This window comes from Larus michahellis, chromosome 1 (assembly GCF_964199755.1).
Source record: "Larus michahellis chromosome 1, bLarMic1.1, whole genome shotgun sequence".
Classification (NCBI taxonomy): Eukaryota; Metazoa; Chordata; class Aves; order Charadriiformes; family Laridae; genus Larus; species Larus michahellis.
The window spans coordinates 213,224,961-213,238,962 of NC_133896.1; the positions used below are offsets into that span (position 1 = coordinate 213,224,961).

General features: G+C 49.7%; 1 protein-coding gene and 1 pseudogene across 1 annotated transcript in view; one reads left to right on the top strand and one right to left on the bottom strand.

Moving 5' to 3' along the window:
* LOC141737638 (olfactory receptor 51E2-like) overlaps positions 1 to 7,363 on the top strand; it is a 109,148-nt gene extending 101,785 nt beyond the window's left edge. Inside the window, 1 exon segment of the mRNA XM_074572583.1 lies at positions 6,938 to 7,363. Coding sequence (XP_074428684.1) covers positions 6,938 to 7,363 — 426 coding nt within the window.
* Positions 7,364 to 10,346: 2,983 nt separating this feature from the next.
* Positions 10,347 to 11,385, bottom strand: LOC141737639 (olfactory receptor 52K1-like; annotated as a pseudogene).
* Positions 11,386 to 14,002: the final 2,617 nt, after the last annotated feature.

The window sequence follows — 14,002 nt, forward strand, 5'->3', positions numbered from 1 at the left end:
CATGCATATCCATCACATCAACCAAGGAATGATGATGATAGGACGAGGGGGGAAGGGTTTTCCACTGCAAGAGGGGAGATTGAGCTGAGATCTCGGGCAGAAATTCTTGGCTGTGAGGGCGGTGAGCCCCTGGCCCAGGTTGCCCAGAGAAGCTGTGGCTGCCCCATCCCTGGAGGGGTTCAAGGTCAGGTTGGCCGGGGCTTGGAGCGACCTGGTCTAGTGGGAGGTGTCCCTGCCCAGGGCAGGGGGGTGGAATGAGATGATCTTTAAGGTGCCTTCCAACTCTAACCATTCTGTGATTCTATGATTCTATGAAAAGCCACAGTGGACCAGTCCCGGGGTCACTCTCTGGGCTGTACATAGCAGCAGAGAACGAGGAAAGAGCAGTGCACCATTTAGTCCCCCCTAGTTGTAGACCCCAACATTTAATTACCCAAATTTTTGGGACATTTGGTGCTCAGCCCTTTGGGAGGTGCCTGAAAGCTTCTCAGTCTCACAGGCAGGACAAGAGCTTGGGGACAGGGTGCTCCTGCCTGGGTGAGGAGGAAAAGTGGGATGGAGACCTGGAAACCAGCCCTGGGAACAGCAAGAGGAGCAGCACTGGCCGTGCTGGTGCCACCAAGGCTGAAGCACCTGGATGGGAGAGGGAAGTAGGGACGGAGAGGGTGAGAGACAAAGGCAGAGAAAGGTCAATGTTTGTGCCGAGCTGAGTGTGGTCAGACCACAAGAGATAACGTCTCACTCTGAGGTGAGAAATAGCCCCATTATATGTGATTCTGTATTGATTTCTTCCCTTTCTGTTTAAGTATGGCAAAATGTGTAACGTTTTAGGGAGCTTTATCAGCTAAACCTGCAGGTCAATTAACCAAACTAACCCTGACGGAAGGAAAATAGATTTGTCCTTTACAGCTGCCAAAAAGGTTAAATGGAAAGGAAGAAATTTGGAGGCTCAAATAAGACCGAGCACCTGAAGTGGTGGTTCGTCTGCTTGAGACCATTAGAAAACCCAACAGCAAACACCAGGTCTCCATTTAAGCACTCTGGAAGCCGCCTGCTTTGCTGGGCAGCCTCACCACCCCGGGAGCACGAGCCGTCAGCTGCGACACTCAGCAACAGGGGGCTGGGGTACGCGGGGGAGATTTCCAGAGAAACATTCCAAACGGGTTTCTCTGCAAAACACGGTTGAATTTAGTGCATCTTAAAAGCACCAGCTGAGCCGCGGTCACAGCAGCGCGTCCTCGCCGCTTGCCGCAGCGGGTCAGGGAAAAAGTGCATGTCTCTGTTCAGCTGGAAATGAATACGTTTTGCGTAACTGAGGAGCACAAATTGGTTGAGGTTTGTCCCAGAATTTGTCTGCACGCGCATGCGCCCTCAGACTCCTATCTGCTATCAGAAAAAAAAAAGAAAAAAAAATCAAGTTTTCACATGGCTAAAGGGTCAGGCCTGAAAGACATTGGGAGAAAAGAACTGGGATGGTGAAAGAGGTAAAGGAGGATGTACAGAACCTATAGCTGAGGAACTGAAGAACCCCCTTTGCTCCTGTGGGGAGCAAAGTCATTATAGAAATAAACTTATATGTCCTATTTATGTAGCACTTGAGAGAATGAGGAAATTTTTTAATTATTGATCAAGGTCAATTTTTAGGGTGGCTTTTCATATCACAGCATCATAGAATCACAGAATGGTTTGGGTGGGAAGGGACCTTAAAGGCCACACAGTGCCACCCCCTGCCCTGGGCAGGGACACCTCCCACCAGCCCAGCTTGCTCCAAGCCCCGGCCAACCTGGCCTTGAACCCCTCCAGGGATGGGGCAGCCACAGCTTCTCTGGGCAACCTGGGCCAGGGGCTCACCGCCCTCACAGCCAAGAATTTCTGCCCGAGATCTCAGCTCAATCTCCCCTCTTGCAGTGGAAACCCCTTCCCCCTCGTCCCATGGCTCCCCTCCCTCATCCAGAGTCCCTCCCCAGCTTTCTTGTAGGCCCCCTCTGTATCAAGCCCGTCGTATATATCAGATGGAAATTAATATTTAACAGAGCAATTTGCCATCTTAGCACTTTTCTAATATGCTGGTTTGTTGTTTTTGCCAGAGACTTCTGTAAATTCTTGTTTTAACGCAAGCCCTCAAACAAATTGTCCTTGCAGGGGGAGAACATCTCAATCCTGTCATCTTCAGGCAGCCCACCCTGTACTTACCCCCGGAGACAGCAGAGGACAGGGCTGGGGACTGGGACCAGCCCTGGCTGTGCACAGTGCTGCAGGCAGCACCGGGCAAAGAGCTGGAACGACGTATTTAATCAGCCAGAGCAAACCCCACGGGTCTCACCCAGGGAGTCACAGCTGATTTCTTTGCTCTTCACGGGGTGTGAGCCCCATGGGACTGTACACAAGTAGGCTTTCCTGTCTCTGAAAAGATGTCAGAGTGCAAAAATGGGGGTGAAGGCAGCTTTGGGGCACTGGCTGTAAATAAAAAAAAAATTACAAAAAGTGTGTTTTCAGAAAATTCCACACTTTTGCCCTGCTCTGTGAAACTTTTGCATTCTGTAAAGTGAAGACACCCAACCCTTGTGCCTTCTATGTCTTCTACCCCCCACCCCAGGGTGCCTCCATGCAGCTCCCCCCTTTATACATAGGTACCTTTTATATATGTATATTTGTATGTGCATATATCATATTTAGATAGATAGAAAGAAAGAAAGAAAGAAAGAAAGAAAGAAAGAAAGAAAGAAAGAAAGAAAGAAAGAATACAAGGAAACAAGGACAATAAGAAAAATCCCCCAAAGTTTCCCAAAACCAGCCCAAGCCAAAAGAACCAGCCAAGGGATTCATAATCAGAAACTTTATTTTGAGAATTTTTTTGATTCTGTGATGAATTTCACATGGAGATGGGTGGTGGTGGGATACAGAGATGGTGGGTGGTGTGATGCTCCCTTTGTCCATGGCAGCAGGGAGCTTCCAGCTGCCCATAGGACCATCATGGGGTACAGAGGTGGTGGATAGAGCAGAGATCCCTTTGTCTGTGACTGTGGGGAGCCTCGGGCTGTGTGCGTTTCCTTACCCTTTGGTCAACATCCTTGTAGAAAGCTGTGACACTCTCTGGCTGGTGGCAAGGAGGGAGGGGACAAGAACTTGCCATGGTCTGATGGTGTCCATGTGGATCAGAGGATCAGAGGAACTCCTTGCTGAAGGTTGCTGTGGATTCAAATTATTTACTTGAGTTCGAAAGGAAATTGGGAGAGTCTTGAAGAGGGATTGCTGAGGGCTGCCTAAAGCAGACTGGACCCCTCCTGAAATGAAAACAGCAGGAGGCTGGAGGAGAATTAAGGGGCATGGTCAGCCACCCCTGGTTTTGTTCCATCTGCAGACTTGCTGAGGGTGCACTCTGCCCCATCAGCTGGGTCAATAATGAAGAAATTAAACAGTACTGGTCCCAGTATTGACTCACTAGTCACACTAGTGACTGGCCTCCCACTGATGACGACCCTTCGAGCCGGGCAGCTCAGCCGCTTTTCTCTCCTGGGCCTCAAGGAGCCTGTCCAGGAGGTGAATGTTTTGGTGTGGTGGGGAGAAAACCAAGAATCACTTCATGGTGCAGAGCTGCGTGCACAGGCAAAATCACCTGGAGCAGCTGGGTTCTTCCAGCAACGGTGCTCTGCCCCCAGGACAGGCAAGGGTGTCCTATAAAACAGGGCAGCCTGTGGCTTGTCCCTTGTCGGCAGCACTGAGCCTGGCTGGGACACATCCCTGGAGGGATTTAAAAGTTGGGCAGACGTGGTGCTGAGGGACATGGGTTAGTGGTGGGTTTGTCAGTGTTGGGTTGATGGTTGGACTCGATGATCTGAAAGGTCCCTTCCAACCTAGAACGTTCTATGATTTTATGATTCTAACTGACTTAAGCCTAATACACAATGAATGGAAGGAATCTGAACTGTTCTGCAGTGGGAAGTGCAGGTCTGTGGGTGCCTTGGGAAGCCCTTGGGTTTTGGTCTCCAGGATCTCCTCCATCGTTGATGCGTGACTTCTCTGTTATCCTGCAATCTGGTTTTATCTGAGGTTCCCTCTGCCATCTGCAGCACTGCACTTTTTGTGATTGTCAGGATTTGCCCCGGCCTTACCCCAAACTGTCGCCAAATACCAGGAGCCTGAGCTCAGATGCTGAGTTGCTGCAGCGTAACGAGCTGTGGGCGTCAGACGAGCACGGTCACTCCTCGGGGCTGCGTTCCCTTCCAGACATGATGTAGTTCAGCTCACAGTGAGCAAAGCTGAAGCCAAGCAGAAGTTCCCAGCATTTTCTGGGGGTTAGAGGGGTCCCTCCGACACTTTCTGTAGCTCAGATGATGCAAAATACCCTGAGAAAGGCTCTGACTGCTTTGCTTGTCAGGCAGGTCTTTGTCAGGACTGTGGGAGGAAAGAAACTATTCCCAGATGGCATTTTGTGAATATATTTACCAGCTTGAAATTTCCCTGTTGTTGCCATAGCATACCTTGTGCCCCCGCTGCGAGCGTGGGGTTGGGAGATGCCCAAATTGACAAACTATACTACGAACACAGAAACTACAGGATTTAGACTAAGCAGAAACATGCTCACTTTGGACTTGGCAAGGCAGTTTTTTACCATTACCTTCGAGACTTCTGCTCAGTGTAAGGTAACGTGTGTGCTTGCAACGGGACAAAGCATTTGCCACCACCTCCTTCCTCCACAAACACCATGTGTCCGTGTCCGTGACAGACCCCATCAGGAGACCTTCAGGCCTGCAGATGGTTTCAGCTGTGGCAACTGTTCAGCGCCCAGCACAAAGGGGTGTGAGTCTGTGAATGCTATTGCAGGTGGTAATAGTGTAAGCTGGTCCAGGATTGTGCTGGGAATTTGAAATACAGCGGCGCTTCTCCTTTCCTGCTAGAGTCAGTGCAAATATTTCCACTGACTTCAGAGAGGTAGGGCTGAGCCTGAGCCGGGAATTCAAAGCAGGATACACTGATGCTTCTCTGTGCTTCATTCTTGCTTCTAAATTCTTGTTGCCGACTATAATAGCATAGATGATAAATATCATTCTTCACTTCAAGGCTTAGGAGCTCAAGCAAATCTGCATGGAGGTCATGTCAACATTCAAGAACATCAGCTTTAGTTAGCGTTTTTCCCCCAACAGGTTTCCCAGGGTTGGAAACTTCTCGAAACTCTGTCTGTCTCCCTGTGAGTCATGGCAACGCCTCCTCATCTTCTGTGCAGTGAGACAGGACCAAAGCCCATGTACTATTTCTTGGCGATGTTGTCCATCGTTCTGTCTGTCTGTCTTCAGGATATATAGTGCTGGGCATACTCTGGTTTAAGCACCGGGAAGTCATCTGCGATGCTTGTTTCCCTCAAACTTTCTCATCCACTCAGTCTTGCTCATGGAGATATCTGTGTTGCTGATGACGGTCGTCAGTAGCTTTGTGTCAAACCACAACCCCCTGCAGCGCAATCCAGTCTTAATCACTTGAGGGATGACCATGGGTGGGACGGGTGTTCGTGTCCTTGTTGTCTCAGGCGGGAAAGTGACAGTGTGTCCTGGGCTGGATGCTTGGAGGACTGCAAAGAGGCAAACCCACAGAAACTGGGACGTAGGTTGTTATTTTTTAAAATTATCTATTTTAGCATCGGCCCCTTATTGTGTCCCACTGTGATGTGCGTTGGTGAAGTACAGAGCAATTCTCTGGAGGTCTGTCCTTAGCCTGGGCCACAGACCCAGCCTGGTTGGGACACCAGGGGAAGGTGGACGTGGAGGATGCTCTGCATGGGGCAGGGCAGGGTGTAATGGCAGAGAGGTGTTTGGGGCTTAGAGGCGTGGAGGAGTGAGGATTTGGGAGATGGCTTACTGTGTAAAAGGGATGAAGGAGGAATAGCATCTTCAGAGGGTTTGTGACGTTTGATCTGCGGTTGAAAGCAGGACGGTTGAGGGAAGTCTAGATGAATCACCCCCTCACCGTTGCAGGGCAATGGCACAGGACAGAAAAGCAGAAGGGAGGATTTTGCCAAACGTAGAAATTGCTCAGGTGGGTTACAGGGAGCAGGTCACCATTAGTACCAAGGTGATGTCTCATTAAGGGCAATTATTTTAAAAAATAATTATTTTTCAGCAGTGAGGACCCAACTCTGCGCCCCAAACAGCAGTTCAGGAGGGTACAGCAAAGGGGATGACTAGTACATGAAGTAGTCCTGCTGACCAACTCATCCCAGTTGCTTCAAAAGTAGACGATAAATCACCCGCAGAATGCTCGCCTGCTGTTGGTCCTGTGGGCTGTATCAACACTGTACCAAGAGTTACGAGTCCAATTATTGGTCTCTTTGAGTCTCAAGCTCCTTAAGGGAGGGATTGTCCCTGTTGAGGGAGTATTTCCCTTGGCAAAGAGATTCTGTGCGTGGGTGAGCCTTCTTAATGTGTATGATACCTGGTGGGATGGAGTCATGACAACAAAGACAAATTCTTCTCAGTGGTATCCAGTGAAAGAACAAGAGGCAATGGACAAAAACTAGAAAAAACCAGGAGATTCCAATTAAACAGAACAATTTTTTTATTTTTTTTTTATGATGAGGTTAATCAAACACTGGCACAGGTTGCCCAGAGAAGCTGTAGAGTCTCCATCCTTGGAAAAATATAAAACCAAGGTGTACACGGTCCTGGACAACCTACTCCGTGTGACCCAGCCTGAGCAGGGAGGTTGGACAGGACGATCTCCAGAGGTCCCTGCCAGCCTCAGTGACTGTGAGTCTGGATAGCACGTACAGTCGTTTCACACTGTAAAAGCATTGCTCTGGTGGCACTACAGTGCAGCTCTCATGTTAGTGATGTATTTTCAGTATAAAAAATAAACACACTTAATGTTCCAAGACTGACAGAGCACCACCTGGTTCCAGAGGAGAAGCAGAACCAAGTCCTACTCTGCCCCTTCCCTTCTGCAGTCACACTCCTGCCTGCACCAGGACGTGATGAACCTGGCCTGCGCCAACACCACCCCCAGTGTGGTGTACAGCCTCACCGCCATCCTGCTGGTCATGGGGTTGGACGCCGTCCTCATCTGCCTCTCCTACATCCTGATCCTCAAGGCTGTCTTGCGGCTGGCATTGTGGAAGAAGAGGCTCAAGGCATTCAGCACCTGCGTTGCCCATATCTGCGTGGTCCTGGCCTTCTACGTGCCCCTGATTGGGCTGTCCGTGGTGCACAGGTTTGGGAAGGACCTGGCTCCACTGGTGCATATCACCATGGGGAACATCTACATCCTGGTGCCCGCTGTGCTCAACCCCATGATCTACGGGGTGAGGACCAAGCAGATACAGAAGAGGATCCTGATTTCAATTAAAATTTCTGATGACAGAACTGCCCATTGAACTGCACCCAGCTCTTGACTTTTCTTGACTTAGATTGGTAGCTTTGGGGATGGGGAATGTGCTCCTTCGCTTTGACCCTGCAGCAAGCTGCCTTAGCCCGTGGCAGGCTCTCAGTCACTATCACAGCACAAATAACAATAATTTATGACTGCAAACTGATGAGCAAATATACTTTGTGCAACAAGCACTAGTACTGTAATAAAAGGTTACACAAGCTCAGGAGGTTGATGGCTTTATGGGTGCAGTCAGGGCCCTTCAGGAGCTAAGATTTATCTGGGACTTGTTCCTTTCCTTGCAGCGCATCCCAGAACGGCGGTGAGTGAGACAGACAGAGAGACACTACAAAACATTTTCATCTACTATTAACTTTTTCACTGGTCGTCTTCTTCTTGCATTTATTCACTGCCTGTAATTTAGAAAATTATTTTTGGAAGGAACAGATAAATACCGCTTTGTGGAAGCATAAATTTCTAGCACAAATCTGATTAAGAGCTTCATTTTCTGAATTTGGAACAAATTAATTCATTGTCCACACAGCACAAAGCAAGCCAATATTTGTAAATAGCTGTTCAAGATATTTTTCGGGAGGCGTACTGGGTGTAGGTGGTAAGATCTGGGTGGCGGAGGGGGGTCCAGGGGTGCCCAGGAGGGAGGTGCGGGGCTGTCCTGCACTGGACACAGATGGTTCCAGCTGGATCAGCATCAGACCCATCGTGCACCGAAGCTGAGCCAGCCAGGGGAGTTTGTGCTGCCTCTGTGAAAACATGTTTAGGAAAGGTCAGAAAATGTCTGACTGAGAGGGGAAGAGTGAACAAAAAGAGTGAGGAACAGCAAGGGGAACTTCAAGGTCAGAGCAGTAGAGGTGCTTCGTGGTGGTAGAAGAACTCCCACTGAAGGGACTGTGGGCTGTGGAGGACCCACACCAGAGCAGGAACACCCCTGAAGGGACTGCATCCATGAAGGACCCACACTGGAGCAGGTACAGCCCCAAAGGGACTGCACCCGTGAAGAAGCCCATGACAGGTAGACCCTGAAGGGGTTGCAGCCTGTGAAGGACCCACACTGGAGCAGGTACAGCCCCAAAGAGACTGCAACCATGAAGAAGCCCATGACAGACAGACCCTAAAGGAGTTGCCATCCATGAAGGACCCACACTGGAGCAGGTACAGACCTAAAGAGACTGCAGCTGTGGGTCAGACCATGATGGAGAATTGGAAATGAGTGAGAAGGAAGGAGTGATGGAGAGAAACTGCTGTGTACTGACCCTGACCTGCACCAGTCATCGCCTTGCTGAGGGGACTGAGCAAAACCCGCGGTGATGACAAGGAGAAGAGGGGAGTCTGGAGTGAAGAATTGACTGGGTACCACTCTGATGCTTTCAAGGACTCACCAGTCATAACTCCAAGACGCCCATTTCTGAGTGGGAACGGGCAGCTCATAGCACAACATCGTCTATGCAAAAACAGGGATGTGCTTTGCCAGAGCACTGCAGTTTTAATGAAACTGTACTGAATTTTACTGTCTCGTTTATCACTATGAAGAATTACAAAAGTTCTCCCATAATCTCTCATCTCTGCTACCCTGGGTATAGTGGTTTCATAAAAAGCTTTGTAATATCCCAAATCACACCCTTCCTTAGATCTTTTATCAGTGGAAGAAGAACTGCTGAGGACAGCCTGGGGGAAGCAAACAGAGACCCCACAAGACCCTGTGACCCTCATGGCAGTGGGGGTGACGAGCCATCACGTACAACGTGAGCTTGCTGGACATGGGGGTTTCTTACCCGCTGGGCTGCGATTGCAAAAGCCGGGTCAGGGATGCAACAGCTATAGATATACCAGTAAAATAGGCCAGACTCCGTTCTTGTGACACATAAATTCATTAGACACTGTGAACAGGAATCTCCTTTTGTAATAGTCCAGATTTATAAATATGCCAGCTATGCAGAAAAACACATTTCTTATTCTAAGACTTGGAGAAAATAAAAGAAGTAGATACATTAATTCAGTAGAAATATTATGGATTTCATTCTTTTTTTTGTGCTCTATTTGCAGCACAGATCTATGAATCAGATTTACAGCAACCTAGCACATCAATAAATAACTCAGGCAACAGAAATCACGTCTAAGTCATATGAGGACAATCACAACTGAAAAGAGAGCTAAAAAAACAGTGCTCACAAGTGTCTGTGCTCCTCCCCATGACCCTGGGAGCTGGTCCCCTGAGCCCCCCACTGCAAACAGGGGTGGAGGAAGGGGACAGTGCTCTGCCTTTGCTGTTGAGGGGGGATAGGGTGCATGCGGAAGGTTTAACCTTACCCTTACTGAGACTGTCCTCAGAGCTCACGCTGGAAAACGTGAGCAACCATCCGCTGGGCAGACGTGTCATCGGCCGTTGCGTTCTAGCCGAAAGGCTGGGATCAGGCGCGGGGCTCCGGGCTGCTGTGCCAGTGCCATGTGCCCGAGGAGCGGACATCACCCACCACCCGTCCCCTCTCCTGGCAGCGAGGGCTAGCATCTTGACCCTCACCCTGCTCCCAGCTGCCTGCCAACCCAAGATGGTTTGGCCCTTCTTTCCCCCACCCACCGCAGTTAGATGGTCCAGCAGCATCCACAGCTCTTTGGAAAGGACCTGCAGGCCATCGGCTCATTTCCTTAGCACACAAAAAGAGAAGAAATGCAGCCTGGGGAGCTCAAACAAGAAGGTTATTTACCTCTGGCTCACTATCAGCCCAAGCCCAGCTTGACGTCAAAGCCAAACACTCTGAAAATTTTCAAGTTCTGCATAGGCTGACCTCTGGATGTAGCACCCTCCTCAATCTGCCAAGCAGGCTTTGCTGCTTGCTGCAGGCAGTGATGAGCTGAAATGCTACCGTTTTCAGCACATATGTACAATCCTCTCACAATGCTCAAGCGTCAAACTTGGAAAGATTCAGGAGAAGAGGTGGGTGTTGTTTTAAGTGGATCACGCACTTGCTGCAGAGTTATGTGTCCAGGGTTAATTTCTGTGTCCCATCGTAGGCTGCAATTTGCATGTGCAGTTGTATGAATATCCGTACAGGCTCCTGTAGATGGGATATGTGAGAATTTATATTCTCTTGAGAGAAAAATGCAATGAGCACCCGGTCATGGATCTGCTTGTTTTTGACACCATACACCGTGGGGGAGGAAGGGACGTAGAAATTAGCCATAAAGGTGCGCATGTGAGAGGCAATGTGGCAACCAAACCTGTGGATGACTGATGAGGGAACCACAGGGGTGTAGAAGACCAGGATGACACAGATGTGGGAGAGGCAGGTCCCAAATACCTTCAGTCTGTCCTCCTTCAATGCCAAGCTCAAGATGGTCCTCAAGGTCCTGAGGTAGGAAAGCCCGATGAACAACACCTTCAATTCCAGAATGAAGAGAACCACGATGATGTTACTGACCATGGTGTTGGCACAGGCCAGTTCCACCACCACCACCGTGTGTTTGCAGTAGCAGTGGGAAATGATGTGGGAGCAGCAGTACAGCAGGAGACAGGAGAAAAGGCAGAGGCAACATGAGCCCAGCTGTCCTCTTTAGAGCCAGCAGCCCATTCTTGAGTACCAGGGAGATGATCAGGATGGACTTGTAGCTCAGGGGGTTGCAGATGGCAACATACTTGTTGAAAGCCATGGCCAGCAGCTCCACCGACTCCATGATTGAGAAAATGTGAAGAAAAACATCTGCACAAGGCAGGCACTGAAGGTGATCTCCTGGGCACTGAACCAGAAGACGCTCAGCATTTTGGCCACAGTGGTCAGGGAGACCACCAAGTCAATGACAGCCAGCATGGACAGGAAATAAAACATGGACTTGTGGAGAGATGGCTCTGTCTTCATCATGTACAAGAGGGTGCTGCTCCCAAAGAGGGCTATGGTGAACACTGCTGAATGGGATGGAAATCCAGGGCTGCGTATCTTCCAGCCCAAGGATGCCAGTCAAGAAAACCATGGACGGGGTCGTGCTGTTGTAAGCAGAGAGTTCGACATTGAGAGGCATCCTTTCCAAACTACACATAAAAGTGTCTCTTTTCGATAAAACATAATAGAAAGCATCATTAAACTTTGCAAAACATACCCAGATTGTGCCACTTTCACTGCAACTCCTTATAACGTAGTAAAGTTGATTTTTTATTTTGCTTGTTACTAAAACGTGGCAAGATCAGTTTGTGGGGTTTGTCAAAAAGAGTGTGAAGTGATAACAAGTCAAGAGCATGATCACCATTGTTCAGATATGAAATTCTTTGGTGCTTATTTGATTCAAGACATGTCTCCTTCCCTGGAGCAGGTGGAGGAGGCAGCAGGAGGGCTCCCAGCGCCGTGAGGCTGGCGCAGTCCTGGCAGCCTCCTCCAAGGCTGTCTCTGATTCTCCCGGACCCCCTGAGGGCTCTTCTGGGGGGCTCTGCCAGCTGTGCAGAGAGGCACAACCACAGCTGGAGAGCGGATCCCAGGTGAGGAAGACTTCTGGTTTGACCCAGCACAGGCGCTCTTATGAGTTCTCAGGTTAAACTAACTAAAAATCATGCATCATCAGAAATCAAGCTAGGTTTCCATCCCTCAGCAGATCGGGATTTACATCAGGGCTTGGTTCAGACCTTTGCTTTCTTCCCCCCTCGCACAACTCCTGCAGCAGACTCCCTGGGATGACTCACCAGATTCCTGACCAAGCTGTTAGTAAGCAACAGCTCCTCTTCTCCAAGGACCTCTGGCTCTCCAGCCTGCTGAACAGACTTCAGAAGCTGCCCTGCAGCTGGGGGGTTTGTAGCCAAGTTGTGTCCTGGGAGGTTTCACAAACCAGTGGGCAATCTTGTGTCATTCTCCCTCTCTCATCTTCAGCTTCAGAAGACCAGGATTAACTCTTGCCTCTCAGAGCTGGAGGAAACCCTCACTGCAGAAGAAGGAAGGCAGGGAATGATTTCCGTTCTACCTAAGCTGCTGGCCAGTGTCCCAGCAGACTTTCCCTGTCTCTTTTTACAAAACTCAAGCAATTAATTACTGCCAGCATCTCTGGGAGGCCCATCCAACCACCCCAAGTACCTGGCATTCCCTGAAATTTCTTCTCTAGCTCTACCAGAGGTCTCATCCTGCTGGGTGTGCTTCCCCCACCTTCTGCTCTCAATCACAGCACTGCGAGCGAGGTGCAGAGACCCCAAGTAGGGTAAAGGATGCAGTAATCACAAAGCAGTGTTCAGAGGGCAAGGTGCTTCACTGGTTCACCTCTGCGTTATCAAAAGCAAGCCTCCACTCAGGTCTTCTTGTTCCTTTTTGCACTGTGATGATGACGAGAGGCCTCAGAGCAGAAAAGCCACCCCATTTCAGGCACACAGATGCGATATCTTTGCTTGCAAAGGATGGGAACCATCTGTTGGATTATGCAATGGGACTGTGTCCGGAGCACCAGGCTGCCGGGCAGGTCCACGTCTGGCTCACATGCTGAGGGAGTCCTGGTGTGAGACTGCAGCTAGGCAGGGCTTTCTGAAGAGGTCCTTTTGAAACGGATGCTGGGTGCCCACCCCAGGTGCTCCCCATCTGTTCTGGCCTCTCCCCATCTCTGCAGTAAGATGTCCCTCGTCCCTTGATAGCCAGGTCAGACTTCGGAGTGGGAGAGAAGCTATCACTTGGCTGTGGAGACCCTGAGACAGGACCCTGTTTGTGGTAGGGCAGGACCCAGAGATGGCTTCCCACCACACCAATGTCTCACCAATGTCTCCATTCCCTCTGATGCTGCAAGAGCTGCTGAAATGATTCTGTGATATCACACATCAAGGCAGCCCCGCGTGCCACATTAGAAGCAGGCTGAAAATAAGTTGAATGCCCAAAGCCGCCTTTGAACAATATGTTGAGAAACATGGGTGCAGGGAAAGCCCAACTGGTGGAAATCCACATCTGAAAGCAAAACATGTCTCCACGGGTGCATGGCCAGGAACAGCACATGCAAGAAGCGGGGACCAAAAAACAGACCGAGGAAGCAAGGAGTTTCTATGGGGAGCAAAACAGTTTCGACCTGGGGATTTTCACCTAATTTAATTTATGACCAACTAACATACACTTTTGATAATTAATTCATGCAATGTGGAGAAAAAAATAATTTAAAAAACATTTAGGGAAACGCCATTCCTCCCTCTGCCCCTGATTTTTCATCACTCCAACATCTCTTCTCCTCTGTCCTAGTCTCATGTTGTCCCCATGCATTGCACTCCAGCCCTCCCAGCCCCTTTGGTGGGGTGGCAATGGAGCAGGAGGTCTGGATCAGTGCATGGTGGTTTCCTTCTGCTGGTCCTTTGTCCTTACTTGCTCTCTCTGCACCAGCTGTGGATCACCTATGACCCCTTAGGGCTGTCCCTCCCCCTGCCTGGGTCACCTCCTTCTAAGAACATCTCCAGCCATGCCGTCTATTTGTCTGCAGCCAAAATCCCAGCAGAAGCTACAAGGCTCCTTAAACTGGGCTTCTCTTTCTCTCCTTGTCTTCCAGTCTCTGCAGATTTCTACTAGTTTGGTTGCTTTCTTTTGAAGGACCGGTAGCCCGAGGGGCCAGCACACCCGTAAGTCATTGCTCTTTGTGGCATGTTTGTAGTCGCCAGACTGAAACAGCTGAAAAACTGACATTGATGCCAGCT